This window comes from Muntiacus reevesi, chromosome 4, assembly GCF_963930625.1.
Source record: "Muntiacus reevesi chromosome 4, mMunRee1.1, whole genome shotgun sequence".
NCBI classification, from domain to species: Eukaryota; Metazoa; Chordata; class Mammalia; order Artiodactyla; family Cervidae; genus Muntiacus; species Muntiacus reevesi.
In genome coordinates this window covers 143,600,091-143,616,659 of record NC_089252.1, presented here as the reverse complement: position 1 = coordinate 143,616,659, position 16,569 = coordinate 143,600,091, and the positions used below count along the sequence as shown (strand labels likewise).

The 16,569-nt window shown below is 47.4% G+C and overlaps 1 protein-coding gene across 1 annotated transcript; it reads right to left on the bottom strand.

The window, feature by feature from the left end:
• Positions 1-2,769: 2,769 nt before the first annotated feature.
• Positions 2,770-12,557, bottom strand: LOC136166045 (keratin, type II cytoskeletal 73). Its single transcript, XM_065932069.1, has 9 exons — positions 12,111-12,557; positions 10,648-10,862; positions 9,779-9,839; positions 9,060-9,155; positions 8,151-8,315; positions 5,427-5,552; positions 4,839-5,059; positions 3,830-3,864; positions 2,770-3,026 (listed from the first exon to the last, which is right to left on the bottom strand). Exons 1-9 carry the CDS (start codon positions 12,555-12,557, stop codon positions 2,770-2,772), a joined length of 1,623 nt encoding a protein of 540 aa, XP_065788141.1.
• Between the last annotated feature and the right edge of the window lie 4,012 nt (positions 12,558-16,569).

Below are 16,569 nucleotides of genomic sequence, written 5' to 3'. Positions count from 1 at the left end.
AGTTGTATATATTTCACTTAAATAAAATTTTTTTTTCCTATTTGGGAATATGAAGTGATAATATTTAGATATATACCTAAAGATCAGGTCCTAGCCTGGAAATGCCATTGCCTTGCTTCTTTGACAGTACGAGAGGATACATTCATATATGCATTCCAAGCTCTTTGAAAGAAGACATAATCATTTTGTTTGAGACCTAGTTATAATCCTCCAACCCTTTCGTTTTGTCGGATTAATCAACAACTAAAATGATAGATGCACAGAACTGACTCATTGGAAAATACCCTCATGCTGGGAAAGATTGAAGGCAGGAGGAGAGAATGAGATGGTTGGATGGCATCACCAACTCAATGGTAATGAGTTTGAGCAAGCTGTAGGAGTTGGTAATGGACAGGGAAGCCTGATGTGCTGCAGTCCATGGTGTCTCAAAGAGTTGGACACAACTGAGCGACTGAACTGAACTGAACTGAGAATAGATAGACAGAAATGGATATATATATTTGTATATGTCTGTTTTGCTGACATTATCTGTTCTTCACATAGACCTTTTCGCTGCATATGTATATTCATTTTGTTTCTCTTGACATGAGGATAGGGAAAACCTATTTAACTGCCAAGCACAGCCCCCATTTCTAATAAAGTGCTTTATATATATAATGGGCAACCAGGACTTATTTGATGGAGCACGGACCTTTTTCTATATTACTATATCCCCAACACTAACTCATGCCAGGCATGTGATAGCTACTTCCTAAATATTCCTTGACTTGACCACCATTTCTTTACTGGCCCCAAGAGTGTCTTCCCTGTGACTAGTTATTCAGCCAGCCAGTTCTCCTTTGGGTAATCAGTAAACTGCATATAGTTTATAAGATGGTTTCTTTAAAGTTTAGATTTTATTAATTGCTTTACCAGTAGCTAAACACCTCTTTCAGTGAGCTCATTATGTTTTGAACCACAAAGCTCAAGAACAAGATTCTGTTTCCACTTAACATTTATTAAGCGTGAACTTTGTACCAGGAATTTCACAGAACATCTTCATATTGCCTCATTTTAGCCTACCTACAATCTGGTGGTTAATTCTGCTTATTTTATAGCTACAGAAATGAGGCTCAAAGGGGTTGAAAGCTTTGCCCATGTTCACCACTTTGTTGCAGGGATTGACTCTGAATTCAAGGCTATCAACTTGAACTCTAGGACTGTCTCTGAATCCATAATAATCCTGTTCAGATGCACCTGTGAGCCCTGGTCTCAATGTGTGCTGGCCTCTCACTTACTTTTTCTTCCTGATGCATGCTGCCAGCATGATTTTGACCTGGGGGCCTATGAGAAAGCTCTGAGCACAGGAGTGTTTTGGAAGTTGAGTGACATGTAACAGAGATGGCTCCCATGCTTAAACACAACTCATACATACGTACTTGTACATTCACATCCACCTCAAGCCAGTAAAACTTCCCCAAGGATCAAGAGAACATGGGTCATTAATTAAAACAGAATCTGCCTTTGATCTTTGTCCAGAGAACAATGAACAGCCAAAACTTAAGCCCCAGGCTTTCTGGAACTGGCCTTCTGCTGCCTCTTGGCCAATTTTTTTTTTTAATTGGAGTATAGGTGTGTTAGTTTCTGCTGTCCAACAAAGTGAATCCACTATGCATATGCATATATTCTCTCTTTTTTGGATTGCCTTCCCATCAGGTCATTAGTTCTCTATGACTGTGTCTCTATTTCTGCTTTGCAAATAGGGTCATCTGTACCATTTTTCTAAATTCCATATATATGTGTGAATATACAATATTTGTTTTTCTGTTTGGCCAGTTTTAAATTTTGCCACGAGACAAATGTTGGCTTCCTGTCTGTCCCTACAATCTGAATGTTCTCAAAGATGTTTCCATTCACCCATGCATTGACCTGAGAAAAGCGTGACTTCAGAATTTCATCTGCTGGAGATGGGGGACAGAGACGAAGCCTCAGTATCACAAAATCCAGTGAAGGTGACCGTGGGGTCCTGCCATCCATGCAAGGATGTCTTTCACTCAGCTCAAAGGTTACTTTGGGGTTCTTTAAAGACACCGGGCCTCGGGTTTCAGGACATTGACCTCTATTTACAGAAGAGATTTTGCCTAAGAGGTAGATTCCCTTAGGAGAGAGAAGCAGCATTAGTTGTATAAATTTATTGGTAAGATGAGGAAGCAGGGAAGAAAGGCCTGAATGAGGACAAGAACACACGTGCTGAGAGCACAAATCCCTTCACCGACGGGCCAGTCAGCAGGGGTTCTCCTGGCTGTAGTCTGCAGGGGCCATGCAAGGTAAACTAATGACCAAGGTTTCCCCAGAGCTGATGCTGATCTAAGAAGAGATAGTCCTTGCAGGTCTGTCAGTGGACCTGTAATTGTCTGTACCCATGGAGCACATGGCCAAATACCTACCTAAACCAGGGCACAGAAAGGGAAGCAGGAGGACTGGGATTGCCCTTGAAACAAAAGCTTCATCTGTGAGGGGCTTACAGCCAGGAAAGGGTCAAGTCTTTATCCCTGGCAATTCTGCAGGAAGGGGAGGCTGTATTAAGAAGCCTCTTAGTATGGAGGCAGAAGGATGGGCTAGCATCCTGACTCCTCATTAAGAAAGACTAAGGTAGAGAGTTGCAAGAGAGGAGACAACAGTGGTGAAGAAAAGCAAGGAGGAGATGATGACAAGTGTGATGGAGGAATTTCCTGAAGAAGGGAGTCCAGGAGAAACCAAAGCAAACTATCTGGACAGCTGTCTTTCACTTTATCTTGTGGTCTTCTTGGTGGGTGAGCTCAGAGCTAGGGTCTTTCCCGGCAGGTCCTTGATTTCACTTGTACTCCCCAACCTGGTTTTGGCCTCCCCACGGGGGCTGCAGTTCCCACTGCCAGTGACACAGCCCCCCGGCAGGAAGCAATAGCCCCCGCCGACAGAGCTGGGCCGATAGCCATAGGTGCCAGCGCCACTGTACCCAAAGCCGGCTCCTGTGCCTGCAGTCCCGGCCATGGAGCTGCTGATAACGGCTGTGGAAGACAGAGGGAGGTCTAATAAGTGCGTGTCCCAGGATAGGGCTGACCCGAAGTCCTCTCCAGCCTCCCAGCTCTAACTAGATTGAATGTGTCCGTCCTAAGTAATACTCCACATCAACTGAGGACTTGGCTTTAGTGATATATGCTCAATTCCTGGCAGCTCAAGTACCAGGGGAATCAGCCCAGATCCCACAGGACCCCCAAGCCCAGAGCCTTCTCATTCTTTGAACAAACAAGAGTAGCAGGGGCTTCCCCCAAAGAGCAGATGACGCCTAAGCATCATGTAAGCCAACAAGTCTTGCGTTTAACTTAAGAAGACATTCTTAATTTTTTCCAAAGAATTTCCTGAGTGCTTGATACAGGAGAGCTTTTGCCGGCTTTTCTTAGGAGACCAGGCTGAATCCTTTGGGGCAGCATTGAAACTGCTTGTACACGATGTTTCTATGCACACCTGGGTCTCACTCTGGGTGAGGAGGTGCCCCTCTTCCTACTCATAGCTTCTGGCACTCAGCAAAGTCAGGATGGGGGGTGGCAGAAAAGCATGGGACTGAGAGCCTTATGAGTGAGGTTTCTGGGGAAGGGGCCAGAAATGGGGAAGTGTGAAATGTCAGAATGTGATGGGAAGCTGACCCCATCAAGGAAGAGGCTGCAGGTCTCAGCACAGGAGGTGATTAGGACAATGTTGCTCTAGCAGGCAGAACCCAGGCTGTTCCATGGGGGTCCTGGTGGTAGGGGACCACTTCCTTTGTGTTCATTAATGGGCTAAACATACTCTTTCAGAGGTGTGAAATACTCACATATGCTCACAGAATTGGTGTATTCTCCAGACATCCTGCAAGGGAACAAAAGCACAAGTGAATCTCTATCACATGGAATTTGAGTTACCCTCAGCCCAGCCTGCAACCATCAGCCAGGCTAGCGCAGCCTCTGCAAGTCCTCCAGCTGGCCAGGTGGCATGAACAGCCCTGGGTGACTCTGAGCACCTCTCTCTAGTCTTTCCCCTTCTTAGATGTGTGAACTTGCAACCCTGGAGCACCTGTGGCAACACCAGCTCCCAGGGGCCCTCCTGCTGTGCTTCTCGCCAACCCACTTCATCCCTGTGGGGCTACTGCCTGAATAAATACGTGTGTAGAAATACTAGCATCAGGAGTTGCCGCTAAGGAACTAACTCTATGATATTAGGACCAATAACTTCTCTTCTCTGGGTCTTATTCATAAAATGATGCTAGATTAGGATGGGGATTTTCAAGTGTCAACACTTCATGTACTACTCTTTCAATTGTTGCTATGACCACATATAGCTCATACTGTTATATGTTTAGTATTTTTCTTTGACTATCTTCTATGGTAAAAAAATATATTTCTCTTAAAAGGAAGTTTTATATCAATAGGGTACATAGAAAACCAGTATCTCTGGACCAAAAAAAGACAAAAACAGTAGCAGTGAAAATAAATAAAACAAAAAAATATTTGGCTAGATATTGTTGTCTGCTCAGAGACTTTGAACCTAGGATCTACCATCTCTTTACTAATAGGGATATTTGCAAGTGTCAGGTCAGTGTTAAATATACAAGAGCACCACACTGAAGCTTTCTCCTTATTTTAGTCTGAAGACTGGAAAGAAAACCATAAAGGAAATCACCATCTTATTACCTGACTGGATGCTGTTTAAGGCTATGTTTGTAGGTGACCTAAAAAGTATCTCCAACCCCTCCAACAGTCTGCCACCCACACCTGGGAAATTAAGTCAGAGGATTCCAAAAGTCCTTCCAGCCCTAACATTCTAAGAGCCCTCCCATCACCTACCTGCACTCCTCGCCCTCCAGCAGCTTGCGGTAGGTGGCGATCTCGATGTCCAGAGCCAGCTTGGTGCTCATCAGCTCCTGGTACTCACGCATCATCCTGGCCAGCTCCTCCTTGGCCTGGAGCAGGGCAGTCTCCAGCTCATCCAGCTTGGCCTGAGCATCCTTCAGGGCACAGTAGCCTCGCTGCTCAGCGTCAGTGATGGCCGTCTCCAGGTTGGAGCACTGAGGACCAGGAGGTGACGTTGCCCCCTGAGTTCTCAGGTACCTTGAGCCTCCCTTCACTGCCTCCCTCCAAGTGTTCACTGTGGTTGGACCATACTCTATCCTGCCCCACTTCCTAGAGCAAAGCCACATCCATGGAGTTAGTATCCTGTCAACCTGGAACTGAGAGGCTTGTTATTCTCAGCCCCTTGGCTTTCTGAAAGGCCTTTCCAATTGTTCCAGGATTCAGGTGAGAGCTAAGTGTGGAAGGCTCCATCTGAGGAAAAGAGTTCTGAGATGGAAGACCCTGAGAAGAAGGGTCTGAATGTGTGATTGACAGTTCACCCCTCCCTTGGGAATGAGCCAGGAAACCCCAAAGCCCCTTCACCTGCTTCTTCACATTCTCAATCTCTGAGCGCAGCCTTTGGATGAGCCGGGTCAGCTCTGAGATCTCATTCTTGGTGTGTTTGAGGTCATCCCCATGCCGACCGGCCGCCAGCTGCAGCTCCTGGAACTAGGGTGAAAGGGGCCAACACAGGAACCTAAGCTCAGTCTAGCAGGTTGTGCTTTTGCCTGGGGAGCATGGCAGAGGTGGGTTGGGGTCCCCAGCTTCACCAGGCCTATCAACAGCCTCCTGCTCAGACATCTGTTCTTTGGCTTGATTTATCTGCCTTCAGCAGAGATGATCTCACTGAAGGTTTTGGCCATAAGGACAGTCAAAAGTCTCACACCCTCTACACTGCAGGTTTGCAACACGTAACCTAGATTATGATACTCCCCTACCTATAGCTCCTCATGGTCAAGGTAAAATTAAAACAACTCCTAGCCTGGCATCAAGGTGCCTTGAGATCTGACTCCATTAGGCTCTTCAGGCTCAGTTCTTACTGCCCTCACCCATCATCTACCCAGCTCCCCATCTCTGCCAAACAGTTCCAGGTTCCATAAGGAGCCCATGTGCTTTCAAATCTCTGAGTCTGTGCACAAGGCCCTCTCTCCTGCTAGAAAAGCCTCCCCCATTCATCCTCTCTTTTCCCCTAATCAGGTCCAACTCAGCCAGGGCAGACTCCCTTTCTCCAGGAGGCCTTCACTGAGTCCCTACTTGGGTGCCCATCTGTGCCCATAGTCCCCAGCATGCCACTCTGTAGACTTTACCACTCTGTTCTGTGACCACACATTTCAATGTCTTTCCCATCAGAATCAGAATGACTGGGTGGCAGGGACCTCTAGTCTTACTTCTGAATTCCCAGTATCTAGCACAGAGTCTAGCTAGAAAAGAGGTCTGGAGAATGAATGAATGAATGAGTGAACCAAAGAGGGAGCTGATGAGCCACCCATCTATTTTCTCTGGAACTTCCTCCCCTTCATAGCTCAGCTGAGTTCCAGGCTACTGGCAGTCTTGCTGGACATGGAGGTGCATTTTGTGTGTATGGGAGTGCAGGGGTAGATTTGGTTATATCCTGTCACTGTGGGTCATGAATTTGGAGTCATCTATTAGTTTCGGATTATTCCTGCATTTGATGTCATCCATTGAATAATCAACAGAGAGTACTCCATTTTTGCCCCAGAATATAGTTATCTCCATCACTACCAGCTAAATGACCTTGAAAAGTAATACAAGGGGAACACAAAGAACATGTGACATTCAGAACTCCAGTGACTATGCACTGCCTGTCTGTCTCTGAGGGGTTGGGTTTGCCAGTTGTCTAATATCTGGCTCCAGCATGGTCCAAGAGTCAGGGTTCTTCTTAAGGATGCCAAGTTCCCTGGAAGGCAGGGGGAGCTTCTCACTGTGCTCCTGTGTTTTATCTTTGGTCCCAGGTCAGGTGGCCTTCTGCATCTCTGCATAGCCCTTCTCACCAGGGCACTAAGTCCCTGATTCTGACACCAAGTTGTCTCCTCCTGAGACAGGAGATTAAACTCCTGCCATTCAGCTCCCAAGCCACCCCAAGCCCTTGTCATAAATCCTTCTCAACCAGAGTCACCTCCTGACTTTCTGTCTAAATGCTATGGAACATCAGACATGTAGATTCAGATCCAGTTCCATCATTTATCAGCTAAATGACCTTGGAAAGTTATTTAAACTCCTTAAATCCTGCTTCTTCACCTTCAAAAGGGGAGTAATAATAAGCATTCACAGTACTGTTTCTGGGATGACACTGATGCCATTCTGCTCAGTGAGTGCTTGCCCTGAGCTGGAGAAATCCTGGTGTGAGTAACCTCAAGAAACAAATGAACCCACATCATGTTTATGCCTAATTCTTCTAGAAGGAATCTGGGGTTAAGCACCGTCACTGACAATCCAGAATGATTGGGCCACATAGCCATCCCTGATCCTGGCTGGAGGCTGGAATGTAGAAGGATTTGGGGACTGGGGACTTGAGTTTGAACCTTTATCAAGAAGCCTTGGCCTGCGTTGTCTTCTAGGCCATGAAAGCCTCCCTTCCTCACACCCTTGAAGGTCAAGTCTTTCTGCCCCTAAGGTAGCAAGGGGGCAGGGGGAGGGGCAAGATTACGTCCCAACAGTTTGGGTTTCCCTTGAGAAGGAACCTGATAAACCTCAAGGACAATTAGGAAGCCGCTATCTTGATCTGAGAAACTAAATTATCTGAAGACTCATTTCCCCACCCACAACCTATTAGAGGAGTTAAGATCTAAGGGACTCAAACCTACCCCTTTCTCCTTGGAGTTGGACTTGAATGAAAAGATAGGAGTGACCTGATCTCAGATGAGATCCCCTAATTTATTGTTATTAACAAGGGAGTTGAGATGCTAACTACCCATGTTTTCCTTCTTCCCAGAATTAGTTCAAAACTCTCAGCCTCTAAGGACATGACTCCTGACTTACCCCACCCAGTCCTAGTTCCCTAACCTCTGTCTCCCCAAGGTTCATGTTTCTCTGACGCATTCATTTGCACTCAGCTGTGTGTTTTCTCTGATGGCTTCATGGTTCCTAAGGACAGAGCTGCAATCTCTTCCTCCTCTGGGGAAGAGGTGGTTCTTTCCCCGGCACCCTGGACGATGCTGTGCTCCCAGCGAGCATGTGGGCCATGGTGGGTCAAGGGATGGGCCAGAGGCCCCGGAACACATGACCTTGGGGAGGTGTGCATCTCACCTTGGTCTGGTATAGCGCCTCGGCCTCCGCCTTGCTCTTGAGAGCAATGTCCTCGTACTGGGCCCGGACCTCAGCAATGATGCTGTCCAGGTCCAGGTTCCGGTTGTTGTCCATGGACAGGATGACAGATGTGTCACTGATGTGGGACTGCATCTGAGCAATCTCCTGCAGGGGCAACAAGGAAGCTTGAGCTGCCTTTTGTGAGCAGAAGAATGTGCCAAGGTGATGGGCCTGGCCCAGCAGCGAGCCCCCCAGACCCTCCCAAACAGACTCAAGTTGTGGTCCCCAAAACTTCCAAGAATGGAGTTCACTGGTTCAGAGGTTCCAACACCACATCTAAAACTTCTGGATGGTTTTGAAGTAGCTCAAGAAGAAACCGACCCCCCATGACTGTCACCTGAGATAGGTTAGGAGTGCAGAAGGTGGAGGGGAGAGAGCCTGGCCATCACACAAGGGACAGTAAGGACATCTGAGAGCCCATGAATGGGCCAACAGGCTGAGGTTTGAAACCAGATGGTCACAGAGGCAGTAGAAAGAGTGTGAGGATTTTCACCTCCATCCCTGGGGACTCATGCCTAAGACCCGAGAAAATTCCCAAGCCACAGAGAGAAGACAAGCAGAAGTGAGAATATGCTTGGTTGAGGGTCAGTGGGGACCCCTTAGGGCCCCATGGCTTCCTGAAGGATGTGAGAGGGGACAGCTGATGGCCAGGCTGGAGTGGATGGCACACATCATCAGATGTACCAAGATTGCTGTCACTCTTGCTTTGCTCTACAAAGCTCCCAGCGTCCCAACACTGGAGATTCCCTGGGCTCTTAAAGTTCCTGATGAGTCAGTAACCACTCATTCACGTGTCTGTCCTTCCAGACGATTGAGCCAGGATGGGGACAGGAACTGGGGGAGACTTACCCCCTCGTACAGGCATGTAAAGAACTTTATCTCTCTCTCCAGGGCATCCACCTTGGCCTGCAGCTCCACCTTGCTCATGTATGCCGCGTCCACATCCTAGGGGAATCCAGAGAGCCCCTGACATCACCCTTCAAGCCCAGACAGGGGTCTCCCAGGCGCTGGCCCCCCAGACCCAGTTCAGTGACTAGCTGCCCCCAAAAATGGAGTCAAGACACACGGATCAAGAAGTGACCCCCACCCAGAACTCACTGCAAGACCCCGAGCAGGTTCCTTATGCCTCTGGAACTCCTCTTGCCTCATCCAAGAATGGAATTTTTTACTGCCTACTCTGTCTCAAAGAGAGTATGGGAGAGAGCCCTACCTTGCTACGGTCGGTCACACGGTGCTCAGAGCTGAAGGTGACCAGAGACAGAGTTGGAAGGTGAACCTGCAGCCCTTCTCAAAGCATATGCTGTTTATGCATATGCTTTGGCCCAGGAGTGACTGTCCACATCTGCACTCCTGCTCATTTACACAAGACATAGGCCTGGACAAAGTGAAGTGTGCTAGATAAACTTCAAGGTGTCCCCAGGCCGCAAATCCCTCCAGCTTCTCCTGTGGCCCTTCAGCTCCAGGCCCTTCTGCAGTGGGTAGAGACTCCAGTCTTTCCTCTGATTCACCTCCCTCACCCCCTACACTCCTCACCCTGCTGAATCGAGGGACATGTATTCTGTCCTCACCTTCTTAAGCACCACAAATTCATTCTCAGCAGTTGTGCGCTTGTTTATTTCCTCCTCATACCTGCAGGAGAAGCATCACGATGAGAAGGGTGTGTGTGGGTGTGGGTGGGTATGTTCTCAACATGAAGGAAGAGATGCAATACCCATGTTATGTACCTTTTAATAGATATTATTTTACATTTTTACAAATCTATCCAACTCATTAGGACTAAGTGGCCAGCATCATGGGCAGGGTTTGAAGCAACCTCTTCCTGGACCTGGGGACTGGATGGCTTGGGTCTAGATTTCCTCTGAAGCCTGGAGAGTGAAAAGGTTCTTCGTCCTCCCACTCTGTCCAAATCACAGGAACACACCGCTGTCCCTCTCTCAGTCATGATTCTTGTGTCACCCCAGCTGCTTGACATCCCTACCAATAACTTCACCCCGTTGCCAAGTGTGAGTCCCAAGGAAGTCAGACAGTCCCCTAGGACAGGAGGAAGGAGCATGGCCTAAATGTCTAGGATCTGAGGGAAGTGAGAGGAAGCCCAATGGAAAGTCCAGCTCCCTGTCCAGCTGGGCAGTTCCTTGGACCTTGGGGCCAACTTGAACGAGCTTAGGACCCGAGAGGCTATGGTATGCACACCTGGGCTCTCGTGAATGGGGAGCAAGAGAGCCACCAACTAGGACAGCCTCACCACTGCCCGAAATGCTGGCTGGCCACTCTTTAACCCACCTGGCCACCCAGAGAAGGCCCTGATCCTGTCTGGGCAGAGGATCTCAGGATGGGTCACTCTCACCTGAGGCCAGTGCCCCTGAGGCCAGAGGCATACATCCCAGTGCCTCTGGGGAAAGCCCGAGCCCAGGAGGCAGTCAGCGTGGGTTCCACTCACCTCTTCTTATAGTCCTCCACCACATCACGCATGCTCCTCAGCTCCGAGTCCAGCCTCACTCGGTCGCCCGACAGCGTCTCCAGCTGCTTCCTCAGGTTGTTGATGTAGCCCTCGAGGATCGGCTCCAGGTTGTTCTTACAGTTGTTCAGGTCCTGCTGCTGCAGCAGCTCCCACTTGGTCCCCAGAACCTGGTTCTGCTGCTCCAGGAACCTCACCTGGAATCCAGCCAGCCAATAGTCAGTGGCAAGAGGCCAGGGAATTTCTTTCCTGGACAGTAGCTGTGTTCCCTTATGTTACGTAGCCTCATCCCTCAGAAAATGATTCTCCTACCCCTTCCCACTCAGGTCCTTTGTCTAACTGCAGTTCTCTTTTGGGGAGCAGCCACTGATGTCAGGAGGAGCCTCACCATCCTCCCTCGCCCCTCATCAAGTTCTGTCTTCTATGCACCTGTCCTTACCTGCCTGGACCAGTGTCGATGGTTAGCCTCATCCACCTTTCTTGGGTAAGTCCTTAGACATGTAATCTCGCCATACTGGCCTTCACGCTCTTGGGGACCCCTTCTCTGGGTTTCTGGTGATCTGGCCTGTGCTCTGCCTACTCTGTCTCCTTCATCACCGTCTCTCCCAGCCCAGCCAGAGGCCAGTATCCAATTGATCTGGGGTCTCGGGCCCTCCCATGTTGCCTTCATTTCTGGCTGCCTATGATCTCAGAGCATTTCCCCAGGGGGAGAACCAGCCTTCTCAATTTGCAATCTACGAACATTCCACCATTCCCTTGCACAAAACTCTCCAGTGGCTCCACACCACCTACAGGGTCAAGCCCAAATTCCCTTCTTGTGCTTTTCCAATGTGCCAATGCCACTCCCACCATTCGCCCAACACACACAAACTGCATTTCTCCCCAGTCTTCAGACAGGTCTCATCAGGCTGCATGTGACTCTTCCATCTCCTTAGGTTGCCTTTCTCCACCTCTGTCTGGCAAACTCCTACTCATGCATCACTGCCCTACCTCACTATCACCTGTGGTGAGCTTCCCCTGCTCCCATAAGCTTGGGAAATGTTTACTTCCCCAAGCCCTCCTACCCCTTTGCTCTTTAGTGATCCTCAAACATGAGAGTCCCTCAACATCACCAGGGGGCTTGTTAAAACACAGATTTATGGGCCCCACTCCCAGAATTTGTGGTTCAGTAGGTATGATATGGAGCCTGAGAATGTGCATTTCCAACAAGTGCCAAGGTGATACCGGCCCTATCAGTTCATGGACCCCTTTTAAGAGCCGCTGTTCTAGCATACCACTGATCCCCGTCTGCCTTGCCTTATAGTTTAGGGTGTATTATAGGTTATGAGTCTGTCTTTCAACCAAAGTCTGAGCTGGTCTGGGTCCCATGAGAGGAGGAGCTGGGCTTTGGAATTTCTAGATATCCTAAGTTGCCATGGACCTTGTGTTTCTCCAGGAATTCCCACCTTGTCGATGAAGGAGGCGAACTTGTTGTTCAGTGCCTTGATCTGCTCCCGCTCCTGGGCACGCACTTTCTGGATCTCGGGGTCCAGCTCCACATTGAGGGGAGTCAGGAGGCTCTTGTTGACGATGACCTGGTGGATGCCCCCAGGTGGGCACAGGGATGGGCACATGGGCCCCAGGACCACACTGCCAAACATGCTGCCGGCAAAGCCACTGGCTCGGCCTCGGCTAAACCCATAGCCCCCTGCCCGTCCACTGCCACTGGCCATGTTGAAAGAGATGCTCCGGGCACACCCCAGGCTATACAAGCTCCGGCTTCCAAAGCCCCCACTGAGCCCTTTGCTCCCTGCCCTGTAGGAAGGTGAGCTGCTCCCGGAAAGGATAACTGAGCATCCGCTGAAACCCGCCTTGGCAGCGGCTCCCGACTTGTAGGTGAATTGGTGGCTCATGCTGGGGAGGCCAGCGAGCTGGAATGAGATGCCAACCCTTAGCTGAGATGCAGCTTATCAGCCTGTGGTCTTAGACGCCTCCTTTATAGGGCTCAGAAGGGAGCCACTGCCCTAATTTGTGGGCTTATTTTGCCTGGAGCAAATCATTTTTTCCCAGCAAAATCAGAGACACCGGGAAAATAACTTAAACCTCCCAGAGTGCTAGGCTTGCAAGCCTTGCTCCTATAATTTGAGCCTTATCTAATTAACGTGGGATAATTAGGCTGACTGAATTATCCCCAGAAAGATCTTGGGAAGTTTGTCACAGCCTCAAGATTGCCCTTCCCCAGGGCATGGGAGTGAGGGGACCAGATTGCGGGGCTGCAGAGGGGAAACCTTTAATTGACAGCATCATCTGTGAGAGATTTCACAACTGTACCAGAATCAGATGGGCTGCATCCAGAACCCTGGCTAAGCTGCTTTTATGTGGTTAGAAAGAGACTCCGTGGCCTGGCTTCCCAGGGTTCCCGGAGGCAGTCCTCATGGCTGGCCTGGGCCGTGGCAGATGAGCCCACCAGGAATCCAGGCCCGGACCTCTGGTTGCAGGGCCTCTGTGCCCTCCCAGGCTAGTCTCCTGCTCCTCTGTGCCAACCAGGCTGCCCTGTACACCTTTCGCTACACACTGGACTTTGTTCCTGGACCCTCCCATCACTGCCGCCATCAACCTTGAAGTTATGGTATTGTCACCATTCACAGTGGCTAACACTGGTGCAGCACTTTCCAACATTAAAATAGCTTCTCATACACAGGGGCTCATTTAATTCACTAGACCTGGAGAGGAGCTGTGAGGGTCCACCTTTCACAAATGGAAAAATAGGAACTTATATGTTTGCTGTTATAGCTGAGGATCACATTTCACGAGCCTTTCTTTGTGTGAGTCCCAGAGGAAACAGCAGGCCCTGGTCTTAAGAACTCCTTTGGCTGGTCTTCTGACCCCACATTTGAAACTCTACAGGCCTTGTGTGTCCAGCCAGCCAGCCAGCCATTCAGGTGTTTGTTCATCCATCTGTCTGTTCATTTAACACACTTCTGTTGAGAGTTGACTCTGTCCCAGGTCTTAAACTAGGTTCTTGGGTCATAAATTAATAAGACAGAAGCCCAGTTTGCAATTCTAAGGGAGAGGGTAGACATTTGAATTTTAATAGATCCTTGATATTACCAAAGTATATGACCCAAGAGTTTCATAATTCCCAATTCCAAATACATTCACAGTACATACTTTCTCCATAAAAATGCAATTGTTTCACTAGGCAAGTGCTCAGATGAATAGTTTGCCAATCCCTCTTTTCCATTTCTGTGTAGAGATTTTGGCCTTACTCTGTATTATAACGGTATGATGCTTCTACAACTATTGTACCAAGCAATTGCCAAATTCAACCTCCTCTTTTTGATACAAAAAAAGCTCTTTTCTAGTTAAGAATAACCATTTTCTTGGGCAGTCTCAATTTCACTATCAGCAATAGTCCTTAGCAATCTTTTCAGTCTTCTTTCAGTAGACACAAAGGTTTTCCCCTCTGCGGTTTCTTCACTGCCATGAAGCAAGGCTGTGCTGTGATGAAGACACAGAGCCAGGAGCACACCCTAATTGATTCCTTTCCATATGTGAGTGTCACGATTCAGACCTGTGGTGTCTCAGCAAATCTGTTCAATACAGACTGCTGTCATGGGCCTCGAGCTCATTCCCTAAGGGCTGAAAGCAAGTGTTCACGCTCAGAAGGCAGTGCCGTGTGTGAGTGCCCTCCTCCTACAGGGGCTTGACTTCCCCCCTCCCACACTGGCCTTCTCACCTTGGGAACCTGCCACAGAGATACCCTGGAAAACCTTCTCTGATCACATCCCAGTCTAGCCACTCCTCTCTGGCCATCTTCCCCAAACTGCACCGATTGTCTATGCTAACTCCCTGTCTCTACCTGTGTTCCAGGTGTGTGCCAATCCTACCAAGCAGTCAGAAAGTTTCCTGAGGACAAGATCCAAATCCCATCTTCCCTCTACTCCTCTCTAGTTACTGCGCAGAACTGGGGTGGAGGAAGGGGTCCCAGGAAGTCATGGAGGAGACAAAGAGATGCTTCAGTGACCCCTGAAAGCATTTCTCCTAAGGACAGTATCCTCAGCTTAGATCTCTCCTAAGTGGCTTTTCAAATAGTGGGTCCCTTGCAATTCATATCCTGGCCCTGCCCTCAATGTCTACTGAGACATTGGGGAATGTCTACTGGGGAATCAATGTCTACTGAACCCTTATCTAATTTTCACACAGTTATGAAGTCAGGCCCATTTCCCACAGAGGGGCAGGCAGTGCTACCATGAGCCTTTGCCCAAGCCTCTGGGACAGGCATCTCTGAGGAATCAGCCCAAAGGAAGCAGAAAGCCAATCCCCATCACCCTCATGAGCACTAAAATCATGTTGTAAAAGAATATTTAGTATTTCTCATCCAGAAAAAATGGAGCAGACAGACTTTTCTGACACTGCTCTAGCAGAAGAAATGGTGTGAACTCACTCCACTTACCGCAACTAGAAACTTGGATATCACATATATAATAAATATAGGAAGATCTTAAAGATGCAGAGAAGAGGTACAGCAACTAGGGGCTTCAGGAGCCAAGGATGGCGGGATTAATGTATAAACACTACTATATATAAAATAGATAACCAACAAGGACCTATTGTATAGCACAGGGAACTATACCCAATATTTTGTACTAACCTATAGGGTCAAAGAATTTGAAGAGAATATATATATGTATGTATAACTGCATCTCTGGGCTATACACCTGAAACTAACACAACATGCAAATCAGCTATACTTTAGTTTTAAAAAGAAAACAAACTGAGAGAACTAAAAGAAGAAATCCAAATCATATGGAGTGTATTCTCTGACCACAAGGAATAAAACTGGAAATAAAACATTTTTTTAATTTTTAAAAAACAAAATTTCAGGAATTCCCTGGCAGTCCAGTGGTTAAAACTGTGTGCTCTCACAACTGAAAGCCCAGATTCGATACCTGGTTGGGGAACTAGGATCTTACAAGCTGCACACTGTGGCCAAAAAAAAAAAAAAAGTAAAAAAACAAAATTTTTTCCAAACACTTGGAAACTAAACAATTTACGTCTAAATAACTCATGGGTCAAAAAAGAAGTCTCAAGGGAAATTTTTTAAAAACTTACTTCCAAATGAGATCACATTCAGAAGTACTGAGTGTTAAGACTTCAATATATCTTTTTTGAGGCCACAATTCAACCCATAACAGAAATCAAAAGTACAATCAATCAAACAGAACCCTCAACTTAAGTTTCACACTTAAGACAAAAATTGAACCATAATAGACAATAGACTTAAAAGGTAAACCTAAAAACCTTTGGAGAAAATTTTCAGTATGCAGGACTATGTATATCTGGAGAAAACTATAATTTTAAAAGATATATGCACCCCAGTGTTCCTTGTAGCACTATTTACAATAGCCAAGACATGAAAGCAACCTAAATGTCCATCAACAGAGGAATGATTAAAGAAGATGTAGTACATAAATGCAATGGAATATTACTCAGCCACAAAAAGGAATGAAATAACACCATTTGCAGCAACATGGATGGACCTAAAGATTGTCGTACAGAGTGAAGTAAGTCAGACAAAGAAAGACATATATATATATGATATCACTATATGTGGAATCTTTAAAAGAATCTTTGAGCTTATCTACAAAACAGAAATAGTCACAGATGTAGAAAGAGTTACCCAGGGGAGAAGTGGGGAGGGATAGGTTGGGAGACTGGGATTGACATATACAGACACTATGTATAAAATAGATAACTAACAAGGACCTATTGTATAGCACAGGAAACTCTACTCAATACTCTGTGATGACCTATATGAGAAAAGAATCTTGAAAAGAGTGGATATATATATATGTATAACTGATTCACTTTGTTGTACACCTGAAGTTAACCCAAAATTGTAAATCAACAATATTCCAATTT